Source organism: Telopea speciosissima, chromosome 9, assembly GCF_018873765.1.
Source record: "Telopea speciosissima isolate NSW1024214 ecotype Mountain lineage chromosome 9, Tspe_v1, whole genome shotgun sequence".
Lineage (NCBI taxonomy): Eukaryota > Viridiplantae > Streptophyta > Magnoliopsida > Proteales > Proteaceae > Telopea > Telopea speciosissima.
Genome location: NC_057924.1, coordinates 8965784 through 8987166, shown reverse-complemented (window position 1 = coordinate 8987166; position 21383 = coordinate 8965784). Strand labels below are relative to the sequence as shown.

The 21383-nt window shown below is 38.7% G+C and overlaps 1 protein-coding gene and 1 long non-coding RNA gene across 2 annotated transcripts in view; both read left to right on the top strand.

The window, feature by feature from the left end:
• LOC122638606 (G-type lectin S-receptor-like serine/threonine-protein kinase At1g11410) overlaps window positions 1-11203 on the top strand; it is a 29432-nt gene extending 18229 nt beyond the window's left edge. Inside the window, exons 10-18 of the mRNA XM_043831469.1 lie at window positions 2255-2270; window positions 6311-7524; window positions 8381-8385; window positions 8475-8655; window positions 8753-8928; window positions 9041-9251; window positions 9352-9589; window positions 10485-10635; window positions 10898-11203. Of these exons, the coding sequence (XP_043687404.1) occupies window positions 2255-2270; window positions 6311-7524; window positions 8381-8385; window positions 8475-8655; window positions 8753-8928; window positions 9041-9251; window positions 9352-9589; window positions 10485-10635; window positions 10898-11203 (2498 nt within the window). The remainder of the gene's footprint in view (window positions 1-2254; window positions 2271-6310; window positions 7525-8380; window positions 8386-8474; window positions 8656-8752; window positions 8929-9040; window positions 9252-9351; window positions 9590-10484; window positions 10636-10897) is intronic.
• A 1892-nt stretch (window positions 11204-13095) lies between these two features.
• On the top strand, window positions 13096-13645 carry LOC122639972. The gene is made up of 2 exons (XR_006329608.1): window positions 13096-13281; window positions 13374-13645. It is a non-coding gene; the product is annotated as an uncharacterized LOC122639972 (long non-coding RNA).
• The last annotated feature ends 7738 nt before the right edge of the window (window positions 13646-21383 follow it).

Sequence of the window (21383 nt, the reverse complement as noted above, 5' to 3'; positions counted from 1 at the left end):
CAATAGAGGAAAACTGAGAAGCCAACCAAAGCACATCCAATATCAGATCCTCCCCCTCAGCGCAAGCCGGTTTAATACCCTTGATAAAGAGGACAGCATCTTGACTATCGGATTCAACTAGAATATTGTCAATACTCAACTCCAAGGTTGCTAAGAGACCATTGCGGATAGCAAGAATCTCTCCTTGAATGATGGATCCAAACTGAAAGGGGATAGAGCGAGCCAAAATAGCCGATCCAGTATGGTCTCTCAAGATGACCCCCAAGCCGCCATTATAGTTGGAGTTGGAGAGAGCAGCATCGCAATTTAGTTTAAAAGTCCCAACAGGTGGGGTTCCCAACTTTGACAGAGATGGATGGGGCTCTCCACTCTCCCATTAGAGCTAGAGGATAAACTCTGATCAGCAGAAAAAAAAACTCCAAGAATGCCTTCTCTGCGAGGACACTAACATCAGAGGGAGACCAAGCTTTACCGTTGAAGACCAAATCGTTGCAAGCTCTCCAAAGATTCGAGCAAATGAAAGAAGCTTTAGATAGAGCCTCTTTAGCCACTTTCGTAATTGACATGCTGGCTTTGTCCACTCCCCTGCGTTTCTTAATTTTCTTTTGTTAGTTTCCAATAAAATTCTGTTCTTACCAAACAAAAAAAATAGTCGATTCCCTTGGCATGACTCTTGATTCCTGTGCTGCCGCGTAGGTCCACATTCCTGGCTGTAAGTAATTTAGTAGTTCTTTTCATCCGATCTCCCCCTTCTGAAACTTCAAAGTCAAGGTTCAAGCAAAGACTTCTCAAAAATTAATCAATTAATTCGGCAGAATGATTCACACTTATATACACCACTAGTTATTGTCCATATCATTTGTCAGAACACCATTTCTCTAATGCATCAACCATTTATGTATTTGGAAAATGAAATCCCATCTGCGTAATGGATAGGGCTGTAAATGGATAATCGAAAACCCGATTTCAATATATCCGCATTCATATCTGTTTAGGAAAATCCATATTCGTTTACAGATATCCGAAAATTTTTTTTTGAAGATTCAGTAGGTTCTGAATATGGGGAAAAGAGAATCATGATCTAAGAAATATAGATTGAGAATATTGAATTGTAACCGTCAGAGCAAACATCAATCAAAACACGAAAAGAAACAAAAACAGAGCAAGACGACACAGACATTTAACGTGGTTCACACACCAATTTGGTGTGCTACGTCCACGGGCGAAGCCGAAACTGTTTCACTATATAAATCGGAGAAAGTTACAATGGAGAACCCTCAAGAACACCCAAAATGGCACTGTTGCTATCTCCCTGAAACACTAAAATGGAAAACCCCAAATCTCACTACTTTACAATAAAGCGGATAAAGAATATAAATACCCCTCCATCGAATCGGGTCGGGTAAGCCCTCCACTACCATAACAGATCTCAGAAAAAGTTCCATTTGGGTCGCCACAAAAAATGTCAGAGCGGGTCATTCTTCCAAACAGGTCCAAGAATTTGAAACATACATAACAGTATCCACTAGGAGGAAGAAGGTCCAGGTTACACAAGGCTGAGATGTAAACGGATGTTTGAAAATCCGTATTCGATCCGCATCCGAATCCGTTTAGAGGTATATGTATTCGGCCAGAAAATCTCTGGATCCAATTACATCTGATCCGTATCCGAACCAAATCCGATCAATTTATATGATGGCGGCAACGAATGTTTGTTTACGTCACCCGTTCATGGTTGACACCAAAAACTACATACGAGGTAGATCCCACTCTATACAACATCATCTTCAATATTAGTAAAATAGCCTTTTGCTTCATTAATAATTGCTAATGTGATTCAGTTGTTATGAATTAGAAGAAAACATCGATCAGTATCAGAAACCATGGTCACTCCCACATGGGTATGCTTCCTCCTCTTCCATTTCTGCGCCTCCGCCCCCACCCTACCCCCACCTCCACCCCTACCCCCACTCTCACCCTCACCCTCACCCCTTCTTCCTTGTCTCCACTGGAAGCAATTTTGCATTGGGATTCTTCACCCCTGGCAGATCTAGTCACAGGTACGTTGATACGAATTATGCAGCCCCTATACTGCTGGATCAAGAGACAATTTTACACAACACCAAGAAAGCCATATCTGCTATTGAGATTGATGCTGATGAGTCAACAAGAGATACTGATGAGTCAACAAGGGAGGAGAAGCCACAGGAGAGGAGGACAGCTAGAATCAAGAAGATACCCACGTGGACTAAAGATTACCATATGTGTTAGTTGTTAGTTGTGGTTGTTAGGAATAAGTGACAAGTGGAAGCTAGGGAAGCTGTTTAGAGTGAGTTAGAGGTTGATTGGAGAGTTATAAAAAGGTTTACATTTGTAGAGAAGGCATCGAAGATAATCAATGAAATTCTTTTTATTTTTGGAGTCCTCTGAAACTCGAATTCAGAATTTCTTCAACTTTCCCCGTTTCCTCTGTTTGAATACTTAACATACGTTGGTACTTGAGAGAATGGATCATCTGCACGTACCAACAGGTGAACGTACATGTGAAAACCAATCACATTTTAATTTTGTTTTTATAAAAACCCTTCCTCCCCTTGTAAATGGCAAAAATAGGACAAGTGATTGGCTCTCACATGACGTTCACCTGTTGGTACGTGCAGCGAAATCGAACTCAATATTTGGTACCATAAAATTCTTGAAACTTTCGTGGTTTGAGTCGCCTTCAGAGAAAATTCTGTTATGTGTCGATTTTTATTTAGGTGTAGTTCTTTGTGATTAGAGTTAGTTATTATTAATTTATTATTAATTATATGTATCTACGGGATGGTGGTTATTTATTAAATGAAGTTATTAAAAGTGGGATAAGTTCAGAGAGATATTTTAGGAGTTGAGAGAAATTGTAGGAGTGGGGAAGTAGGTAGTTAATGTTAATCGTGTATTTATTGATGTATGAAGAAATAGAAAAAAAGAGGAGAAAAATATTAATTAATTTTTAAGAGTTTATCTTGAGAGAGGATTGGCGACCTCCCAATTGCGCCAGGACGCCATTGCTTCGTCTGTAAAGCAAACTCTATCCCAAATTTATCTCTCTCTTCCTCTCTTTCTATCCCTACTATTTCTCTTTTATTTTATTTTATTTTCAGATTATCTTGCACGTAACAAATGGTATCAAAGCCAGGCATGGCGGAGGAAATCGACCGTCCTGGGTCTATACGGGTGTATCCTCCTCTGTTCAACGGCTGGATGGAAGCGATTTGTTCAACAGAGATTGACCGTCTCGGGTCCATACAAGTTTTTCATCAGGTTTTTCAAATGTTGGTATTGTTGGACCGACAAGTTTGTGGGCGTAATATTGGCAATTGGCAGAAGCAACTTGGGAATTATCCAAACAAGATTTGGGATCCGGGTGAAATTGTTTTTAATTTTTATTTATAATTTAGTGGTCTTGAGGACAAGACCAAAATTTAGGGAGATGGAATTTTATGTGTCGATTTTTATTTAGGTGTAGTTCTTTGTGATTAGAGTTAGTTATTATTAATTTATTATTAATTATATGTATCTACGGGATTGTGATTATTTATTAAATGTAGTTATTAAAAGTGGGATAAGTCCAGAGAGATATTTTAGGAGTTGAGAGAAATTATAGGAGTGGGGAAGTGGGTAGTTAATGTTAACCGTGTATTTATTGATATATGAAGAAATAGAAAAAAGAGGAGAAAAATATTAATTAATTCTTAAGAGTTTATCTTGAGAGAGGATTGGCGACCTCCCAATTGCGCCAGGACGCCATTGCTTCGTCTGTAAAGCTAACTCTATCCCAAATTTATCTCTCTCTTCCTCTCTTTCTATCCCTACTATTTCTCTTTTATTTTATTTTATTTTATTTTCAGATTATCTTGCACTTAACAAATTCACTCAATGATTCCTCCAGAGTTCTCTCCCTTCCTGTGGATGGGAATCTCGTCGTCTCTTCCCATAACGATGGGAGACAACCTCTCTGGTCCTCCTATGTCTCCATAAGTTCCAACACCACCGTTCTAAAGCTCCTTAACTTCTTGGCAACCAAACACAGCCTAAGGGTGTTAAAATCCCATCCGAATTTGTTGAGCTGATCGAACAAAATCAGATTAAATCAAAACCGAATCATATTGGGTGGTTTTTGGAGACCCAAAAAAAAAAATCCAAATCGATCGAATGGTCTAATCGAAATCAGAAACCGAAATGAACCAAAAATCACACCGATAAAAAATTGATAGGAAACCATTAAAAAACTTAGAAAACATGTTTGTATTACTGTTATTAAATACTAGTATGCACAAAATCAAACTAGACCGGAATTGGTATCGGATCAATAATCACTTGATAAAAGAAAACTGATAAAACTCCGATCGAATCAGGCTGAAACCTACCAAAATTAAACTTTAGCTCAACAGTTTGCTTTTCAGTTTCTCCCACCAATAGTCTAAACCAGACCAAATCAAAAAAGTGATACCCTTTAAAATACCTTGCTCTTGTGAGTGGCAATCCATTGCACATAAGGGTGTCAATCAGTCGGTTCAGTGTGGTTTTAGTCTGTTACTTGGCCAACTTGAAACCAAATTGTTAAGGAAGTTTTGGTTTCCGTCGGATTTGGGTCGGATCTGGTTTGGTCTAATTTATTATCGATTTTTGGTTATCAATTTGTAATCAAGCTACTAACGGGTTCGGTCTGATATGATTTTGGTTTTACATATATACATAAGAAAATCAATAGAAATATTCTAGGTTATGGGGTTTTCAGTTTCTAATCGGGTTACTATCAATCCAGTCTCATATTTATCAGGTTTGATTCTTTTTAGTTTCATTTTCAACCGATTCCACAAGACCCCAACCTGAAATCAAACCAGTAAAGATTCAACTCAACTCGATCCAGGTTGAACCAATTGGTTTAGTTGGTCTTACCGGTTCGGGTTGAATCTGACTCCTAATCGAAGAGGATAACAACGCACATCTGCTAAACTGCCTATAAGCTTAAGGGTGTCAATTGGCTCCGTTTTGGTTTTTTTTAATTTGGTTCATGATACAATATGTACGAACAAAAAATAAATAATTTTCATAACTTCAAAACTGAAATTAAACCGAAAGGGTTCATTTATATTCAGTTCAATTTGGATGATACACAATATCATTAATTTGGTTCAAAGTTGTTTTAAGTAGAAATATCCTTCTGAAACAAATAAAGTTGAGAAGGAAATTATAACCTCATGAATATACATTCATATGGTTTAAGTTTCATTTGATTCGATTTGTAAGGGCTACGAATTATTCAGTATGATTCAATTCGATTTAAATTAAAAACAAACCAAATCGAATGAATATTCACATTTCAAAACCAAAATCGAACCATATTTTTCATGGTCAATTCGATTCAATTATAATCGATGCCGGTTTTGGGTTCCTTTCATTTGGTCTTCTTCTTTGAAACTTAAAAATAAGGATTGAATCAAGACTCAAGAATTATGCATTGTCAAAATAGTCGACGACGACTTGTATTCGGAAAAGGAAGCCCACCTAATGATACAGCATTATCAGGGCAGAGCCCACTTTCCACTAGCAGGCCTCAGAGGACAATTAGAAGACCAAGTCGTTACAACATGATTGCCAGCGTAGCCACTACGACCTTAGTTGGTCCTGTAATAAGTCAGTAGAATATTAGAATAAATGTGTAGAGAACGGTAAGACAAGCAATGAATTAAGTCTTTGCTTCCAATTTCTTCTCATCTTCTTCCCTAAACAACTCATCTCTTCTCTCTCTCGTTCTCTCTGTCCCTTTTTCTTATTTCTCCCTTCTGGAAACTATCACCTAACTTTACTCCGAATGCCATTTACGGAGATGCATGCAGTAAGTACTCTAGAAGCTTGACTCTATACACCATAGTCTTCGTATTCGTTAATTAAATATTTTTTGTTTTCGCTTCATCAGATGCCATGTTCCTACCCACGTTGACATGGTTATGCTGCCTCCTCCTCCTCCTCCTCCTCCTCCTCCTCTTCTTCCCTTCTCTTCTCTCTCTCTCTCTCTCTCTCTCTCTCTGTCCCTTTTTCTCATTTCTCCCTTCTGGAACCTATCACCTAACTTTACTCCGAATGCCATTTACGGAGATGCATTCAGTAAGTACTCTAGAAGCTTGACTCTATACACCATAGTCTTCGTATTCGTTAATTATATATTTTTTGTTTTCGCTTCATCAGATGCCATGTTCCTACCCACGTTGACATGGTTATGCTTCCTCCTCCTCCTCCTCCTCTTCCAGTTCTGTTCCTCCGGCAGCGGCGCCGACACCCTAAACCAAACTAAATCCATCACCGACGGGCAAATCATTGTCTCCACTGGAAGCAATTTTGCATTGGGATTCTTTAGCCCTGGAAATTCTAGTTACAGGTATGTCGGGATTTGGTACAATAAAATTCCTATAATCACCGTGGTTTGGGTTGCCAACAGAGACAACCCAATCAACGATTCTTCCGGAGTTCTCTCCCTTGCTCTTGATGGGAATCTCATCGTCTCTTCCCATGGTGATCAGAGACATCCTCTCTGGTCCACCAATGTCTCCTTAAGTTCCAACACCACCGTTCTGAAGCTCCTTAACTCCGGTAACCTGGTTCTATACGGCGGCGACACCGGGAATAAGATCCTGTGGGAAAGCTTCGACAATCCGACGCACATATGGCTTCCTGGTATGAAACTAGGGTTGGACCGGAGAACCGGTCTGAACCGGGTACTGACATCCTGGAAATCCAAAGACGACCCTAGCCGTGGGTTTTACTCTTACGGGTTCCACCCAAGAGGGTCACCCCAGCTAGTCTTGTATAAGGGGTCGAACCCGGTCTGGAGAGCCGGTTCTTGGAACGGTCAAAGGATGAGCGGGATACCAGAGATGACCGAAAGCTACATCTTCGGTTACGACTTCGTTAACAACACCGACGAGGTCTACCTCATCTACTACTTTTACAATTACAATTCCTCCATTTTCTCTAGATATGTGTTGAATGACACCGGGGCCGTTCAGGGAACGACGTGGATCGAGAGGAACCGTCAATGGAGTATATTCTATTCGAAGCCCGGCGAGAGATGCGATTACTATAGACACTGTGGGGCCTACGGGATTTGTCGCACAGATGACTCGGTGGAGTGCTCGTGTCTGCCGAGTTTCCAACCCAAGTCTCCGAGTGATTGGTACTTGACGGAATGGTCAGAGGGTTGCGTGAGGGAAAGACCGCTTGGATGCGGGAAGGGAGACGGGTTCCTGAAGTTTGTAGACGTGAAGATTCCCGACACGTCTATGTCCGTAGTCGACAAGAGTTTGAGTCTCAAGGAGTGCGAGAGAGAATGCTTGAAGAACTGCTCTTGCACCGCTTACGCCCCTGCAGATATTAATGGCGACGGCAGTGGTTGCGTTGCTTGGTTTAGCAACTTGACGGACATTCGATATTATAATGATGGCGGCCAAGATTTCTTCCTTCGTGTAGATTCAGTGGAGCTAGGTATGCATACATCAATTCTATTTCTTCAATTATTTCCGTCTTCTATTTCTAAGCTTTTAAAGTACGATAAGAATTCTGGCCTATGGATGGATATGTGTTATGTATGTCTCTGGATTCTTGTATACGGAGTTTTGAAGAATGGAAAAAATTTTGCTGCTATACTTATAGTAGGAATGTTTATGCTACAAGGCTAGGAGCCAAGGAAATGGAATAATTCACTTCCTCTTTGGATTCATAAATACCTTCCTAAGTTTTACTATTTTCTAAAATACCCCTTGAGATTCCATTTCCTTGACTGTCAGTCTTGTAGCAAGAACATTCCTTCTACTAGTGTAGCAGCAAAATTTTGTCCAGAAGAATGACCCAGTCAAATATTTTTGGTGGCGATCTGAATGGAATTTTTTTTTTTTTTGGGATATCTATGATGGTAGAAGAGTATTTATATTCAGTACCCGCTTTGTTGTAAAGTGTGTGAGATTTGGGGTTTTTTGATTTAAGGTTTCTAGGAGAGAATACTACCGCCAAATGTAGTAAAACATCTTCAGCTTCACTGATGTAGCACACCATATTGGGGATTCGGCTCCTTTCCTGCAATGGCGGGAGCTGGTTGTGCAGCCCAGCAAAACCACCCAAAAGCAGGGGGTGGGGTGGTCATTTCACATATGGGGCCCAAGTGGGACCTACCTGGGAAATGACCATCCTACCCCTATTTTTGCTGTGGTTTTGATGGGCTGGACGCTCCAGCTCCCGCCACTGCAGGACAGGAGCCTTTTCAATGTATGAAGCACTTTAAATCACTGTCATCTTGCTCTGTTTTTGTTTCTATTAGTGTTTTCTTTAATGTTTGTTCTAACAGTACGAGTTTTTCAATGTGTGAAGCACTTTAAATCACTGTCATCTTGCTCTGTTTTTGTTTCTATTAGTGTTTTCTTTAATGTTTGTTCTAACAGTACGAGTTCGTGATGATGGTTTTATCTAATCTATGTGTAGCTTCACGAGCAAGAAAAGATAAAGGATTTCTTCACAGCAAGCGGGGAGTGGTGATTCTTACGGTGTCACTTGTTGTGGGTGTACTGTCTCTGCTTCTCTTTGCTGCATGTGTGTACCGTTTGCAGAAGAAGAAGAGAAAAGGTAAAGAAAAAAGGAACTACTTCTGTTATGGTTTTAGTAATTTACTCAAACCATAGTATTCAAGCAACTTCTAACAATGTTAACTATGCTCGAACAGGAGCAATTGAACAGCGACAACAACCGCTTAGTGGCTTTTCTGGAATGAATGAACTTGAAGACAATGGGACGAATCTCGAATTACCATTCATTGAACTAGATGTTGTTGCAGCTGCCACAGACAATTTCTCTCCCAATAATAAGCTTGGAGAAGGTGGTTTTGGTGTTGTCTACAAGGTGACTTCTCTTCTCTTCCCATGCATCATCAGTTTTACATTTCTAAGATCAATTTGTAACAATAGAATTAGTTACTGATTGAATGGGTCATTGGTTTGATCTCAATTTCCAGGGTCGGCTGTTTAATGGGAAGGAGATAGCTGTTAAAAGACTATCCAGGAATTCAGGGCAAGGGACGGAAGAGTTTAAAAATGAAGTTCTACTTATTGCCAAACTACAACACAGAAATTTGGTTAGGCTTCTAGCTTCTTGTGTCCATGAAGAAGAAAAGATGTTGATCTATGAGTACATGCCCAACAAAAGCTTGGACTCTTTCATTTTCGGTATGCTTCACTAAATATCACCTGAAAATTGTGTTTTCATTCTTCTTATTATGGTTGAATTCAATTTAATTGTACTTATTTCCTGCAATACTTTGTACAGATGAAAGTAAGAGGGCATTACTTGATTGGAGAAAACGATTTGAAATCATAGTTGGAATTGCTCGAGGTGTTCTTTATCTTCACCAAGACTCCAGATTGAGAATCATACATAGAGATTTGAAAGCTGGCAATGTGCTGTTAGACAAAGAGATGAATCCCAAAATTTCAGATTTCGGTATGGCAAGAATTTTTGGAGGAGATCAAATTCAAGCAAATACAGTCAAAGTGGTTGGGACATAGTAAGGCTTTCCTTTCCTTATATTTTTCCTGAGAAAAATGGTCAAGCCCAGTTCAGGGAACTACTCACGCGTCGGGCTCCTCTCCATGGACCCTAGCCCCTAGGGAGTGCCCAAGGAGGTATCCAACAGCACTAGGCCTCAGGGCACACGGGGATATGTGCCCAGCACACATTCCAATGCGTCCAACGGCCTAGTACCGTTGGATGCCCCCTGCCACTCGCTCCCTGGAGAGGAGCTGGATCCACTATGCACTAGCTAGTTTACGATCTCTTGTCTATGCCCAATCCCTCTCAAATGAGTTTCTACCAAATTTGGATCCTACACATTTCCTGGAGCCCACGTTTGAGAGGAAACCATTAAAAATGGACCAGGGTTGTGTTGATTGTTACAGCCAATCAAGTCAATCTAATCAACCTAATGAAACATAAGAGCTAAAAGTAAGGTTTGAAAAAAAAAATTAGGGTTTAGATGGGGTTGTTTTGGAGATTGAATCTCTATGTTTTCCCTTGAATTTTTTAGTTATGGAGGTTATGAGGGTTACAGAAATTCTTTGAAAACACATATAGGCGTCAGAAAGAGAGCATGTGACCCTTCTCCATTGTTAGTGAAAACTACTCTCATCTCTTCCTGGAGGTAGGCATCTTATCGTACCACGTGTATCTTTAGGTTGTTTCATTGTTTTTATCTCCATTTTGTTGTGTTTTCCTCATAAATAGGTTTCAGTTTCTACAACAATCCAATCACATTTCAAAAGGAATGTTGTTTATCTTTAATGCCATAATGTCAATTTGGATCATATCTAATCCACTCACTTACGATATATTTACCAAATATTATGCTACTTTCATGGACCTAATCAATTCTGTTTTGTTTGTTTGTTTTTAATATGGCACAGTGGTTATATGCCGCCAGAGTATGCAATGCAAGGGCTTTTCTCAATAAAGTCGGACGTATTTAGCTTTGGGGTATTATTATTGGAAATCATTAGTGGCACGAAGAACAGAGTTTATATTCATGAAGATCCTTCTATGACCTTAATACAACATGTTAGTATATTTGTTTCTTTAGATTCTTATTTCAAAATTAGGGCGGGCCTTGCAACGGTAAGGTTGCTCCATTGTGACCAAGTGATCGCGGGTTCGAGTCCAGAAAGCGGGGGTAAGACTGCATACATTATCACCCTCCCTAGACCCCCCCCCCCCACAGTGGTGGGAGTCTCATGCACTGGATACGCCCTAAGATTCTTGCTGCAAAAATATTTTCAGTTCCCATTCCTTATGTTGAGATGATTGTATGGAACAATTTTAGGTATGGGATTTATGGAAAGAACATCGAGCTTTGGAGATAGTTGATTCATCAATGGGTGAATCTTACCTTGGTCATGAAGTTGCGAGGTGCATCCAAGTTGGGTTGTTGTGTGTGCAAGAAAGTGCATCAGATAGACCAACCATGTCAAGTGTAACTTTCATGTTGGAGAATGAAACAACGATGCCTTCACCTAACCAACCTGCTCTTATTATGAAAAGAACTCTCAAGGCACAAGATTCATCTTCTAGAGAGGCAGGATCTTACTCTATAAATAAAGTGACAATGACTGTGGTAGATCCTCGATAAAGTAGCAAATATATTCTCTATAACAGGTTGTTTGCCTTCCCCTGATTGTGAAATTTTAAATTTCATCTAGCAAATGTTTCTTATATATAGTAGGACTACTGCATAGCCCCTTCTGATCGAGCTTGCTTAGCCATTTCTTTTACTAGTGGTTGAACTTACCATTTTTAGAGAATTAACTAATGGAGGGAAACGCGCAGGTTAAGCCTTGGGATACAGATGGATAGAGTCATCCAATACGCTGTGATTGTAGCCCTGCTGACAATGGTGGATCTGCAGGGCTTCACTGATTACGAGCTGCTGAGCTGATGGTGTTCTTAATCAGCTTGAGTTTTGAGTTCCAACATGTATTACTTACTTGTGCTCTTTATCCTTGTCATTGAGAGGAGAGGAGAGTTGAAAAGAAAAACATGCTATAGCATATGCAAATTGATGCTTACCCCTTTAATAGGGGACCCTTAGATGTATTCATTCCATTTGCTTCTTGCTTCCAACATTTTTCCCCCTTTCTACTTTCAATTATGATAAGAAAATTTTTCATCATTCCTTGCTAACATATTTGAATTGACATACCCCCCCCCCCCTCCAAAGCCCCCAAAAAAAATCTCACATTGTATTAATAAACATGGGGAAAAAATAGGGAGACCTACAAAATACTAGTTGAGAGGTCCAACCTAAAACATTATGGCATTAGGTGGAGATGACTTGAGGATATATTAAGATACATTCAAGGTCGCAGATAAGCAATGTGGGGATCATACTTCTACAACATAACATCTCCTCTTATATAGATGGAATGAGATGTTGTTGTACAAGTGGAAAGATACAAACGGACATAGTTCTATTACTATGTTAAATAAAATGAGAAAACCCACAAATTACCATTGGAATCTATCCCAAAAAGGAATTAAGTGGAGATGGTTGTGGACATCAAATTTTGTCATCTTGAGGATTTTAGGATCGTCCTAGAATCTCATTGGAAATCTCAATCAAGAAAAATTAAGAGTTGTCCTGGTTAAAATGACCAATTTGCCCTTATGTGCAAACTCACATTCTTTCCATTTTGTTCCCAAACTTCATAAATCAATGTGTTTTATCATCACTAATCATGTCCTAGAAAATGGTGCAAAAATGGTTTGATTTAACTACTACTTTTTGTAAATTTCTATCAGTTGGACCCTATACTTAAGACAATTACTTTTGAATATTTTTTTTGTCAAATATTTACCCAATTATTTTTTTATTTTTTTTTTGGGTAACAATTTACCCAATCAGTTTACCTTTGAATACTATACGACCTGACCTTTTCAACGACACTAATTGCTCCTAAAAATCGAACTTATGGTTAAGAATATATGATTTCGTGTGGATGCAGTGGAGCCAGGTCTGTATACATCAATTCATTGTTCCTTCCATCTTTAAAGTTCATCGTCTTCGTGGCATTGCAATTTCTACATTTAAAAATCCTTACAACGATCAAGCACAGTATCAAACCACAGTATCAAGCAACTTCTAATAATGTTAACTATACTTGTTTAGGCTCAATTGACAAGCGATGACGAACGCTTGGCGGGTTCATTTTTTTATTTCAAAACTAGTTCAAGAAGATATAAAAACTTTTCTTCAATCAATGAGCTTGAAGACAATGAAACGAAATCAGAATTACCTTTCATTGAACTAGATGTTGTTGCAGCTGCCACGAACAATTTCTCTCCCAATAACAAGCTTGGAGAAGGCGGTTTTGGTGTTGTCTACAAGGTAAGGTGGGTTCTCTTCCCATGCATCATCAATTTTATATTTCTAAGATCAATTTGTATCAATAGAATCGGTTACAGATTGAACGGGTCATTGGTTTGATCTCAATTTCCATGATCAGCTGTTCAACAGAAAGGAGATTGCTGTCAAAAGACTATCCAAGAATTCAGGACAAGGAACGGAAGAGTTTAAAAATGAAGTTCTACTGATAGCCAAACTTCAGCATAGAAATTTGGTTAGGCTTCTAGCTTGTTGTGTCCATGAAGAAGAAAAGATGCTAATCTATGAGTACATGCCCAACAAAAGCTTGGACTCTTTCATTTTCGGTATGCTTTGCCTGAAAATTCTCTTTTAATTTCTTTCTTCTTAGTATGGTCAAAATTCGATTTGTACTTATTTCCTGCAATACTTTGTACAGATGAAAGTAAGAGGGCATTACTTGATTGGAGAAAACGATTTGAAATCATAGTTGGAATTGCTTGAGGTGTTCTCTATCTTCACCAAGACTCCAGGTTGAGAATCATTCATAGAGATTTGAAAACCAGCAATGTGCTGCTAGACGAAGTGATGAACCCCAAAATTTCAGATTTCGGTATGGCAAGAATTTTTGGAGGAAACCAAATTCAAGCAAATACAACCAAAGTGGTTGGGACATGGTAAGCTTTTCTATCCTTCCTTCTTTTTCGTAAGGATAAGTTTGTTTTCATGTAAAATGATGGAAAAGGATAATATTTTTGTAAAATAGGGTTTTCAACTATTTGTATCTAACAAATGCAGGAAAGGCATTGAAAAAATAGGAAAAAAAAAAAAATACATAGATGAAAATACTCATGGAAAATTATACAATAAAACAAACAGGGGCTAAGGGAAAAAAAACAAAAAAGACAAGCCCAGTTCAGGAACTATGCAGTTGTTAGTTTTCTCTTGTCTGTACCTAACCCCGCTCAAGTGAGTTTCAACCATGGTTTTAGTGCATGTATCGGAACGGGTATCAGCAACATGCAAAACCGATATGATACCGATACAGTATCGACCTGGATCAGCTGTATCGAACAAAATTACCCCTTAATTTCCTTAAAAAAACAAGTTTTCTAATCATTTTACCCCTTGGCCGTACTGTGCTATTGATACGGTAATGGCACAGTATCGATATCGGTGACTAGCAAAACTGGTACGTATCGCCCAATACGGTCGATACAATACCGATACTTAGAACCATGGTTTCAACCAAATTTGGATCCTATACACCTTTCCTCAAGCCCACTATTGAGAGGAACCTATCAAAAGAGAAGCAGAGTTGTGTTGAGTTTTACAGCTCCTACAGTCAAGTGAAACTTGAAATAACTGGTGACAATGAGGAAAGCCCGACAAAATTTTTGGATCCCCAGACCATATAATAAGCAATATATAGGTTTCATCAAATACACCCAAGAGGGTTTAGGGTTTCCCACAAGTGCAGGTTCTTCGAAGGATTGCAGCACTTGAATTGACTACTCTACGTCAGTGTCCAAAGGCCAACTCAACAAAGATGTTCTTTCCAGAATTAGGTTTTCAAAAACCCTAGCTCTCAAACTTGAGAGATGTGAAAGTTGTGAGAGTTGTGAGAGAGCAGGTTTTGTATTTTCTTCACAAAAATAGTGGATCTAGGACTATCGCTATGCCACGGATGTAGCCTACCTTCTTGGGGGTGAACCACATAAAAATCTGTGTCTTGTGTGTGTGCTTTCTCTTTGCCTTTGTTTTCTTCTGCGTTGTTTTTCTAACACGACACACTCACAAAACATTATCTTATTTCTATTGGCCTAATTAGCTTCTCTGTTTTTGTTGTTGTAGTGGTTATATGTCGCCGGAGTATGCAAAGCATGGGCTTTTCTCAATAAAGTCGGATGTATTTAGCTTTGGGGTTGTATTATTGGAGATTACTAGTGGTAAGAATAACAGTTTTTGTATTATTGGAGATTATTAGTGGTAAGAATAACAGTTTATATTTTCATGAAGAAAATCTTTCTTTGAGATTAATAGAACAAGTAATTATTTTGTTTATTTACAATCTTGCTGCAAATAATTTCAGTTCTCATTCCTTATGTTCAGATGATTACTGTATGGAACAATTTCAGGTGTGGGGCTTGTGGACAGAATGTCAAGCATTGGAGATAATTGATTCATCAATGGATGATTCCTATCCTGCTCATGAAGTTTCGAGGTGCATCCAAGTTGGGTTGATGTGTGTACAAGAAAGTACATCAGATAGGCCAACCATGTCAAGTGTTATTTTCATGTTGGAGAATGAAACACTGATGCCTACGCCTAACCAACCTGCTCTTATTATGAAAAAACCTCTCAAGGGGGGCTGAGATTCATCTTCTAGAGAGGCAGGATCTTGCTCTATAAATGAACTGACAACTACTGTGGTAGAACCTCTTTTGCTTTGTTCATTGGTGATGAGTTTGGTGAGTTTGGTGAGGAAGGGTGACTTGATGGTGATGGAGTTTTGTGTTCTTCATGTTTAGATTGAATCCCTATTTGATGGCCAACTTGGAGAGGTGGTTAGATGAAGCTCTTCAACAGGAGATAACTTTCTCATTATGATGGAAACAGTAACACTGCATATCCCCTGTTCCAACATTTATTATTTACTTGGGCTTATTATGCTGTCATTGTTATGGAGAGAAGAGTAAAGGAGAAAATAAAAAGAGATGCTACAGCATTAGCACATTGATGCTTACCCTATGAACAGGGGATCCTTCAGGTATATTCATTTCATTTGCTTCTTCTTTCTTCCAACATTTTTCCCCCTTTCCAATTTCAATTATAAAATTGTCATACGCTGTACATGGGGCTTCTGGCACCACTGGGATCTGGCTCCTCTCCAATGAGTAGCGTGCCTAATGAGTGCCCAATGAGCATCCATCGGCTAGGCTGACTGGGTGTGTGCCGGGATGTCTGTCTGCATGTATCTCAACATGCGTTTAACCAGCCCAGACGTTGGATGCCTCATTGGGCTATCTCCTCATTGAAGACGAGCCAGACGCTCGGCCACACTTGGGACTGAGGATATTCATAAGAATATTTTCCACCATTCCTAGCTAACCCATTTGACATCGTCCCCATCCCATTAAGAGAAACAAAAAAATCTCGCATTGCATTAATTAACATGGAAAAGAGTAGGAAACCCAAGCTTGCATTTTACTCTTAAGTGAGTTATGTTAAATGTTAATACAACTTTGACAGCATTAAGTGGAGATGACTTAAAGATATATTAAGAAATGTCCAAAGGTCCCCATCAAAAAAAGACATATCCAAGGTCTAGATAAATGATGTGGGACTATATATATCTCTATAATTCTAACACCTCTCATGTGTAGGCCGGCCTAATAAAACATTGGCATACATATGGAAAAACATAAATGGACCTAGTTCTGACACTATATTAACTAAAGTGAGAAAATTCATTAAATATCAATGGAGGATCTAACCCAAAACCTTAAAGCATTAGGTAGAGATGACTCAAGGGTATATTAAGTTACATCTAAGGTTTCAGATAACCAAAGTGAGACTATACCTCTATAACTCCCAACATCTCAATACCTCTTAATTCTCAACAAAGTAATAGGTAATAAACATAAGGATAGAGGAGGAAACAGAGATCCAAGATAGGCCTCGGAGTGAGGATGGAAAATCCAGAACGCTTTCAGGTTCAAGGAAGAGTTTCTACTCTACTCAGAAAAAAATGATCAGCTCTCACCGAGTATCTTACTAACCTCTTATTAGAAGAAGGTAATTAGTTGTAATGACATTAACGAGCATCAGAAGGGAAAAATGGAGTCAAAATTGACTATAAGATTTTGGTTCTGGTGGTTATAATGGATCCAGCAGAGATTGATTGCAGCAGTAGTGATCAATATTACGTTGCAGATTTAATAGCTTCGATCTTGATCAAAATGGGCCACAAGTTACATAGTCCTTTTCCTTTTTGTGCAATTGGATAGTTCCAAAAGTTGTTTTCGATTAGTTGTTCATTATCAGGATCTTAAGAGGTATTATAGTATTGTGGAATGCTGGTGGTTTGCCTTGTAAAGGCTAGATTTTATTAAGGTCTTGGGCTCCGAATTATTGTTGGAAATTGATGTGGTAATTTTGACCATTGGATATGTAAAAGATGGTTTGAATTGATCATTTGCCTAATTATATGCTTAAATTAGGCATTGGACGGAAGGTTAGGCATGATAAGAAAAGAATCTATAGCTTTTACATTTTGTAAAGTCATCATAGTTTGGGAATCATGTAAGTATGTAGATTCTAGAGAAATGGTAATATGGAGAAGAAAAAAAATTTTGAAACACCAATAGAACAAGGAGTAATCCTTGCTTCATAGAGAGGACGGTTGGTGATTCACATTTCATTTGATGGTTAAAACGATCTCAAAACAAAATAGTGGTGATTCTAAACATCCGAAAGGAAAAAATAGAGATGTCTTCTATGTTACTAGTATTGTGTGAAAATATTGACACCACTTTCATACAGTAATTCAAATTGTTGCAAGTACCAAAATATTAAACAATCAAATCAAGTGGTCTGGTTATTATTGTCAAAAAATGATTTAATTAGACCATTGGGAAGTCAGGGCATGGTAGATCTTCCCTTTTTTTTTTCAATAAATGATGGATCTTTCTTATGTTTCATGATTATTCTATGGAGAAAACTTCTCTGTGGCGAGGTATACCCCCAACCCAGACACAGAGGGGGAAGGGGGGCGAAATGATCACCCGCCTCCATGAAAGGTGGAAATCCCAATCTCCATAATGGCAATACACGTGCTCTCATTAGCCTCGCACTCACCAAAGCCACACTCCCCCACAAAGAACTTCGATCCTTATTCTATATTGTTATGTATATCCAAAGTAGTATGAGTTGAATTATATTGTTTATCTGTATGAAAGTAAATTTTCTAGGTTTGAAATCATGTTTATGGCACTTGAATGCAATTGTCCAATATTTTGAAATTCATGGTAAGTCTATATCAAGAAGCCTAATTGCAGTCAAAATGTAATGGTAGTAAACAAAGAAAACAATGGCATTCTTTTGACTACCACATAAAATAGAAACTAAGAAACCCTTGAAATGGGCATTTTCTTGTGATTCCTCACCTATTTTACTAATAGATATTCCTTTCAAAAGGTGTAGAAGCATATAACGACTATATAATGAAATTTTCTCTCATGGTTTGATGACAAATACTAAGATTTAAATCTTGTCCTTAGACTTTTTTTTTTTTCTGGTAAACTTAGGTATTGTTGTCTTTAATGCAAAAAGGCTTCCTTGTGGGCATACCAAAAACTTCATTGTCCCATTTTGATTTGCCTAATTGGTCATTTCCTTTTACTTAGATGGGTAACTACACAAAGAGCCAACCTTACCAAAAGTTTTTATTAAAATAAAAAATAAAAAAAGTAGGGGGCGGGGGGGGGGGGGGGGGGGGCTTTATGTTCAATTCTTTAACTAAACCTATTGACTTTACTATTGTTTTAAGTACTAATGACTTGGTACTTTAGAATATGCTTTTTTTTTTTTACTTAATATATGATTTTATTCATTTATTTTCTTAGTTCCCATCAAGGGTAGTTGATCAGATCAATTGACTTTAAAAAAAAATTCCATTTCTCCAATTAGGTGAAATTATTATTTGACCTATCCAACTTTTTGAAAAAACCCACAAATTGTTTAGAAACTTGTAGTCTTTCTCATATGAGCAAAAGGTTCCTCCACAAGTTCTCTCCATGGTCACTTATTTGTAATGTGGGCATGGTTGGATAGGACTTAAATTTTGTAAATAGGTAAACTCTTAGGTTTTTTGTATACATATCAAGTTTTAAATGAAAATTTTTTGCAAGTGATCAGGGGTAAAGGTTGCTCCATTGTGACCAAGTGATCACAGGTTTGAATCCAGAAACAGTCTCTCTGCGAAACAGGGGTGAGGTTGCCTACATTATGGCCCTCCCTAAACCTTGTAGTGGTGGGAGCCTTGGGCACTGCATACGCCATTTTTTTAGTTTTCCAAGTAGTAAAATAAAGTTCAAAAAATCTAAAAAATAAATCTTTTTTTATGATTATGAAAAAAGAAAAAGAAAAGAAAACAATTATAATGGATTTTCATACTTTTAAATTCATTAAATGAATACATACTTATTAATTTTTTTTATATTTTTTTATAGAAAACAACCTAGAAAACTTTCATTAAATTAATATCAATTTCTTATACTATATACATCAAGCACGTTAATAAACTGAAAATTACTTTGTAATCAAACACCCTAAACCCACCCCATTAGAAATAGCTTTTGTACTCCCTTAAATTCAGGAGGAAACAAAGCCCATTTATGTAATAAAGAACTCACACCCTTAAATAATAACAGATCATACAACCTTCCTCTTCCTTTTTTTTGGCTTTTTCTGGACAAACCCCAGATTCCCCAAATTGCTGCTAGTCTATTCATATTAAACAAATAAGATTAACATGATTGAAATCAACTTATAAATTATTACATATCCCGTGTGCATATAATTAATTATATGAACAAAGCTTATCCAAATTGATCAGATGCAGAGAACACACACATTAAAAACACTAAAAAAAAAATTTTTAAGGAAGAATAAAATAGACCAGAACGTAGGGGGATCAAGATCGTCATCCAACGATTGAGCTGTGTCGCACATATTTCAATGCACAGTTAGAGATGTGTACAGTATAGCCCAACGGTTGATAGCACCCTAAGCTGCTGGGCTCCCTGGAGACGAACTAAATTCAAGTAGGGTAGATCACAGGCCCCATGCCTCTGCATGTGAGCCACTCACATCTCTGATTAAATATAGTTTGACATTAAAGAGATTGTGATATCCTAACCATCACGAAACCTAGCCATGTCTTCGGTCTTCAAAGACCGCACCGGCGCACCGCACAGCGCACACGGGTACCCACAGCATCAAAAGACGAGCCCTAAGGCCCAAACTCGTCATTTTACTTCATTCTCGTCTCCGCCTCGTCAGCTCCAAATTCCAATTCCACTTCTATTCTTTCTTACGTAAGCCCTAGCCTTTAGCAGAGTTCCGTTCCGTATTCCAAATGTTCCTGATAAGAATCTGAAATGAAATTGGTCTGAGGAGGTTCATTGTATCCAATGGTTAGGAACCCTCTGACTGGGTAATGCAGACTGTGGGGTCCACCAAGACAGAAACGGCTTTTCTTTAGAGTATTACACGTTTACACATCGCTATCATGCCAACTGTCATGGAAAGGAAACATCGGGGTCTCGTCCCGTGGGGTCGTCGCTTTCCGGAAAAAAAAAAATGTCAAATCCTTCCCCGATTTATAAATTCCTCTTTTAATGATAAATATCGTCCACTATTTACTATATTGTATTATTCCGAAAGTACCCCCAATTCGGCCCTCGGCCTTGTTAGAGGAAAAAAGCCCAAAGCCCAAGAATTGGGAATTGGGAGCCTGGAACTTTGGAAGCGGGCTTTGCGCTTCGTGAATCGTAATCATCACTATAGATAGTACAGCCTACACACTACACCTATATAACCTAAAGGAGTGGATTCTCAGACCTGAGACATCTCTGAAAGCAGAGTCTCGAAATTCGAACTAAAGGGGAATCATTTCCACCAGGACGAAACCCCAAGGCCCAAGGCCCAAGGCCCACCACTAAGGTAGGTGGACTGGAGCTTTGAGGGGAAGCAGTGGTATTGTTAATGACTCACCAAATTTAGAAGTTTTTGAGGGACTGAGGGCATTTTCGTCAATCTATCTCATTCGATATCATTGACTTGGAACACCCTCAGGCCTCATGCCGCGACGGAGTGCAATGGGCAAACGCAAGCCATGATGGTTTGACTTCTGTGTGACGAAAATACCCTTATTTAAGCACCAACTAGGGACCTCCTTTCTGTTACGGATTTCCGAAACTGCCCTTAACCACAAAGGCATGCGTTCGAGTTCCCTTTTGGGAAAAAAAAAAAAAAAAAGGTCTACATACCGATTTTCTCCTGCAGGTTGAGACTTGAGACCCCACACTGCAATAAAGTAACCGACACGACGCAGAAACTTCGAAAAAAGGACCACTGAAACCAATGAAATCTCTAGACTAGCCTTCCGGAATTCAAAATTAGGCTTTACTCATTTAGGTGGCTAGTTTCGTCAACTTCCAGAAATTTCAGTCAAAGGTAAAGGACATTATTGTAACTGTGATGTCCTTTACCTCATGTCACAAGCGAGGCCCCAATTTCTCCTGAGCTTCCGCATTTTACCCCGACACCAACGAGATTCGGAGGTGAACGCCAAAACCTCCAAAACCCCTCTTTCTCTCTTTCTCTCTGTCTCTCCTCTCTTCTCTGTTCTCTTCCCCTGCTTAACTTCACCTGTTTGTTCTCT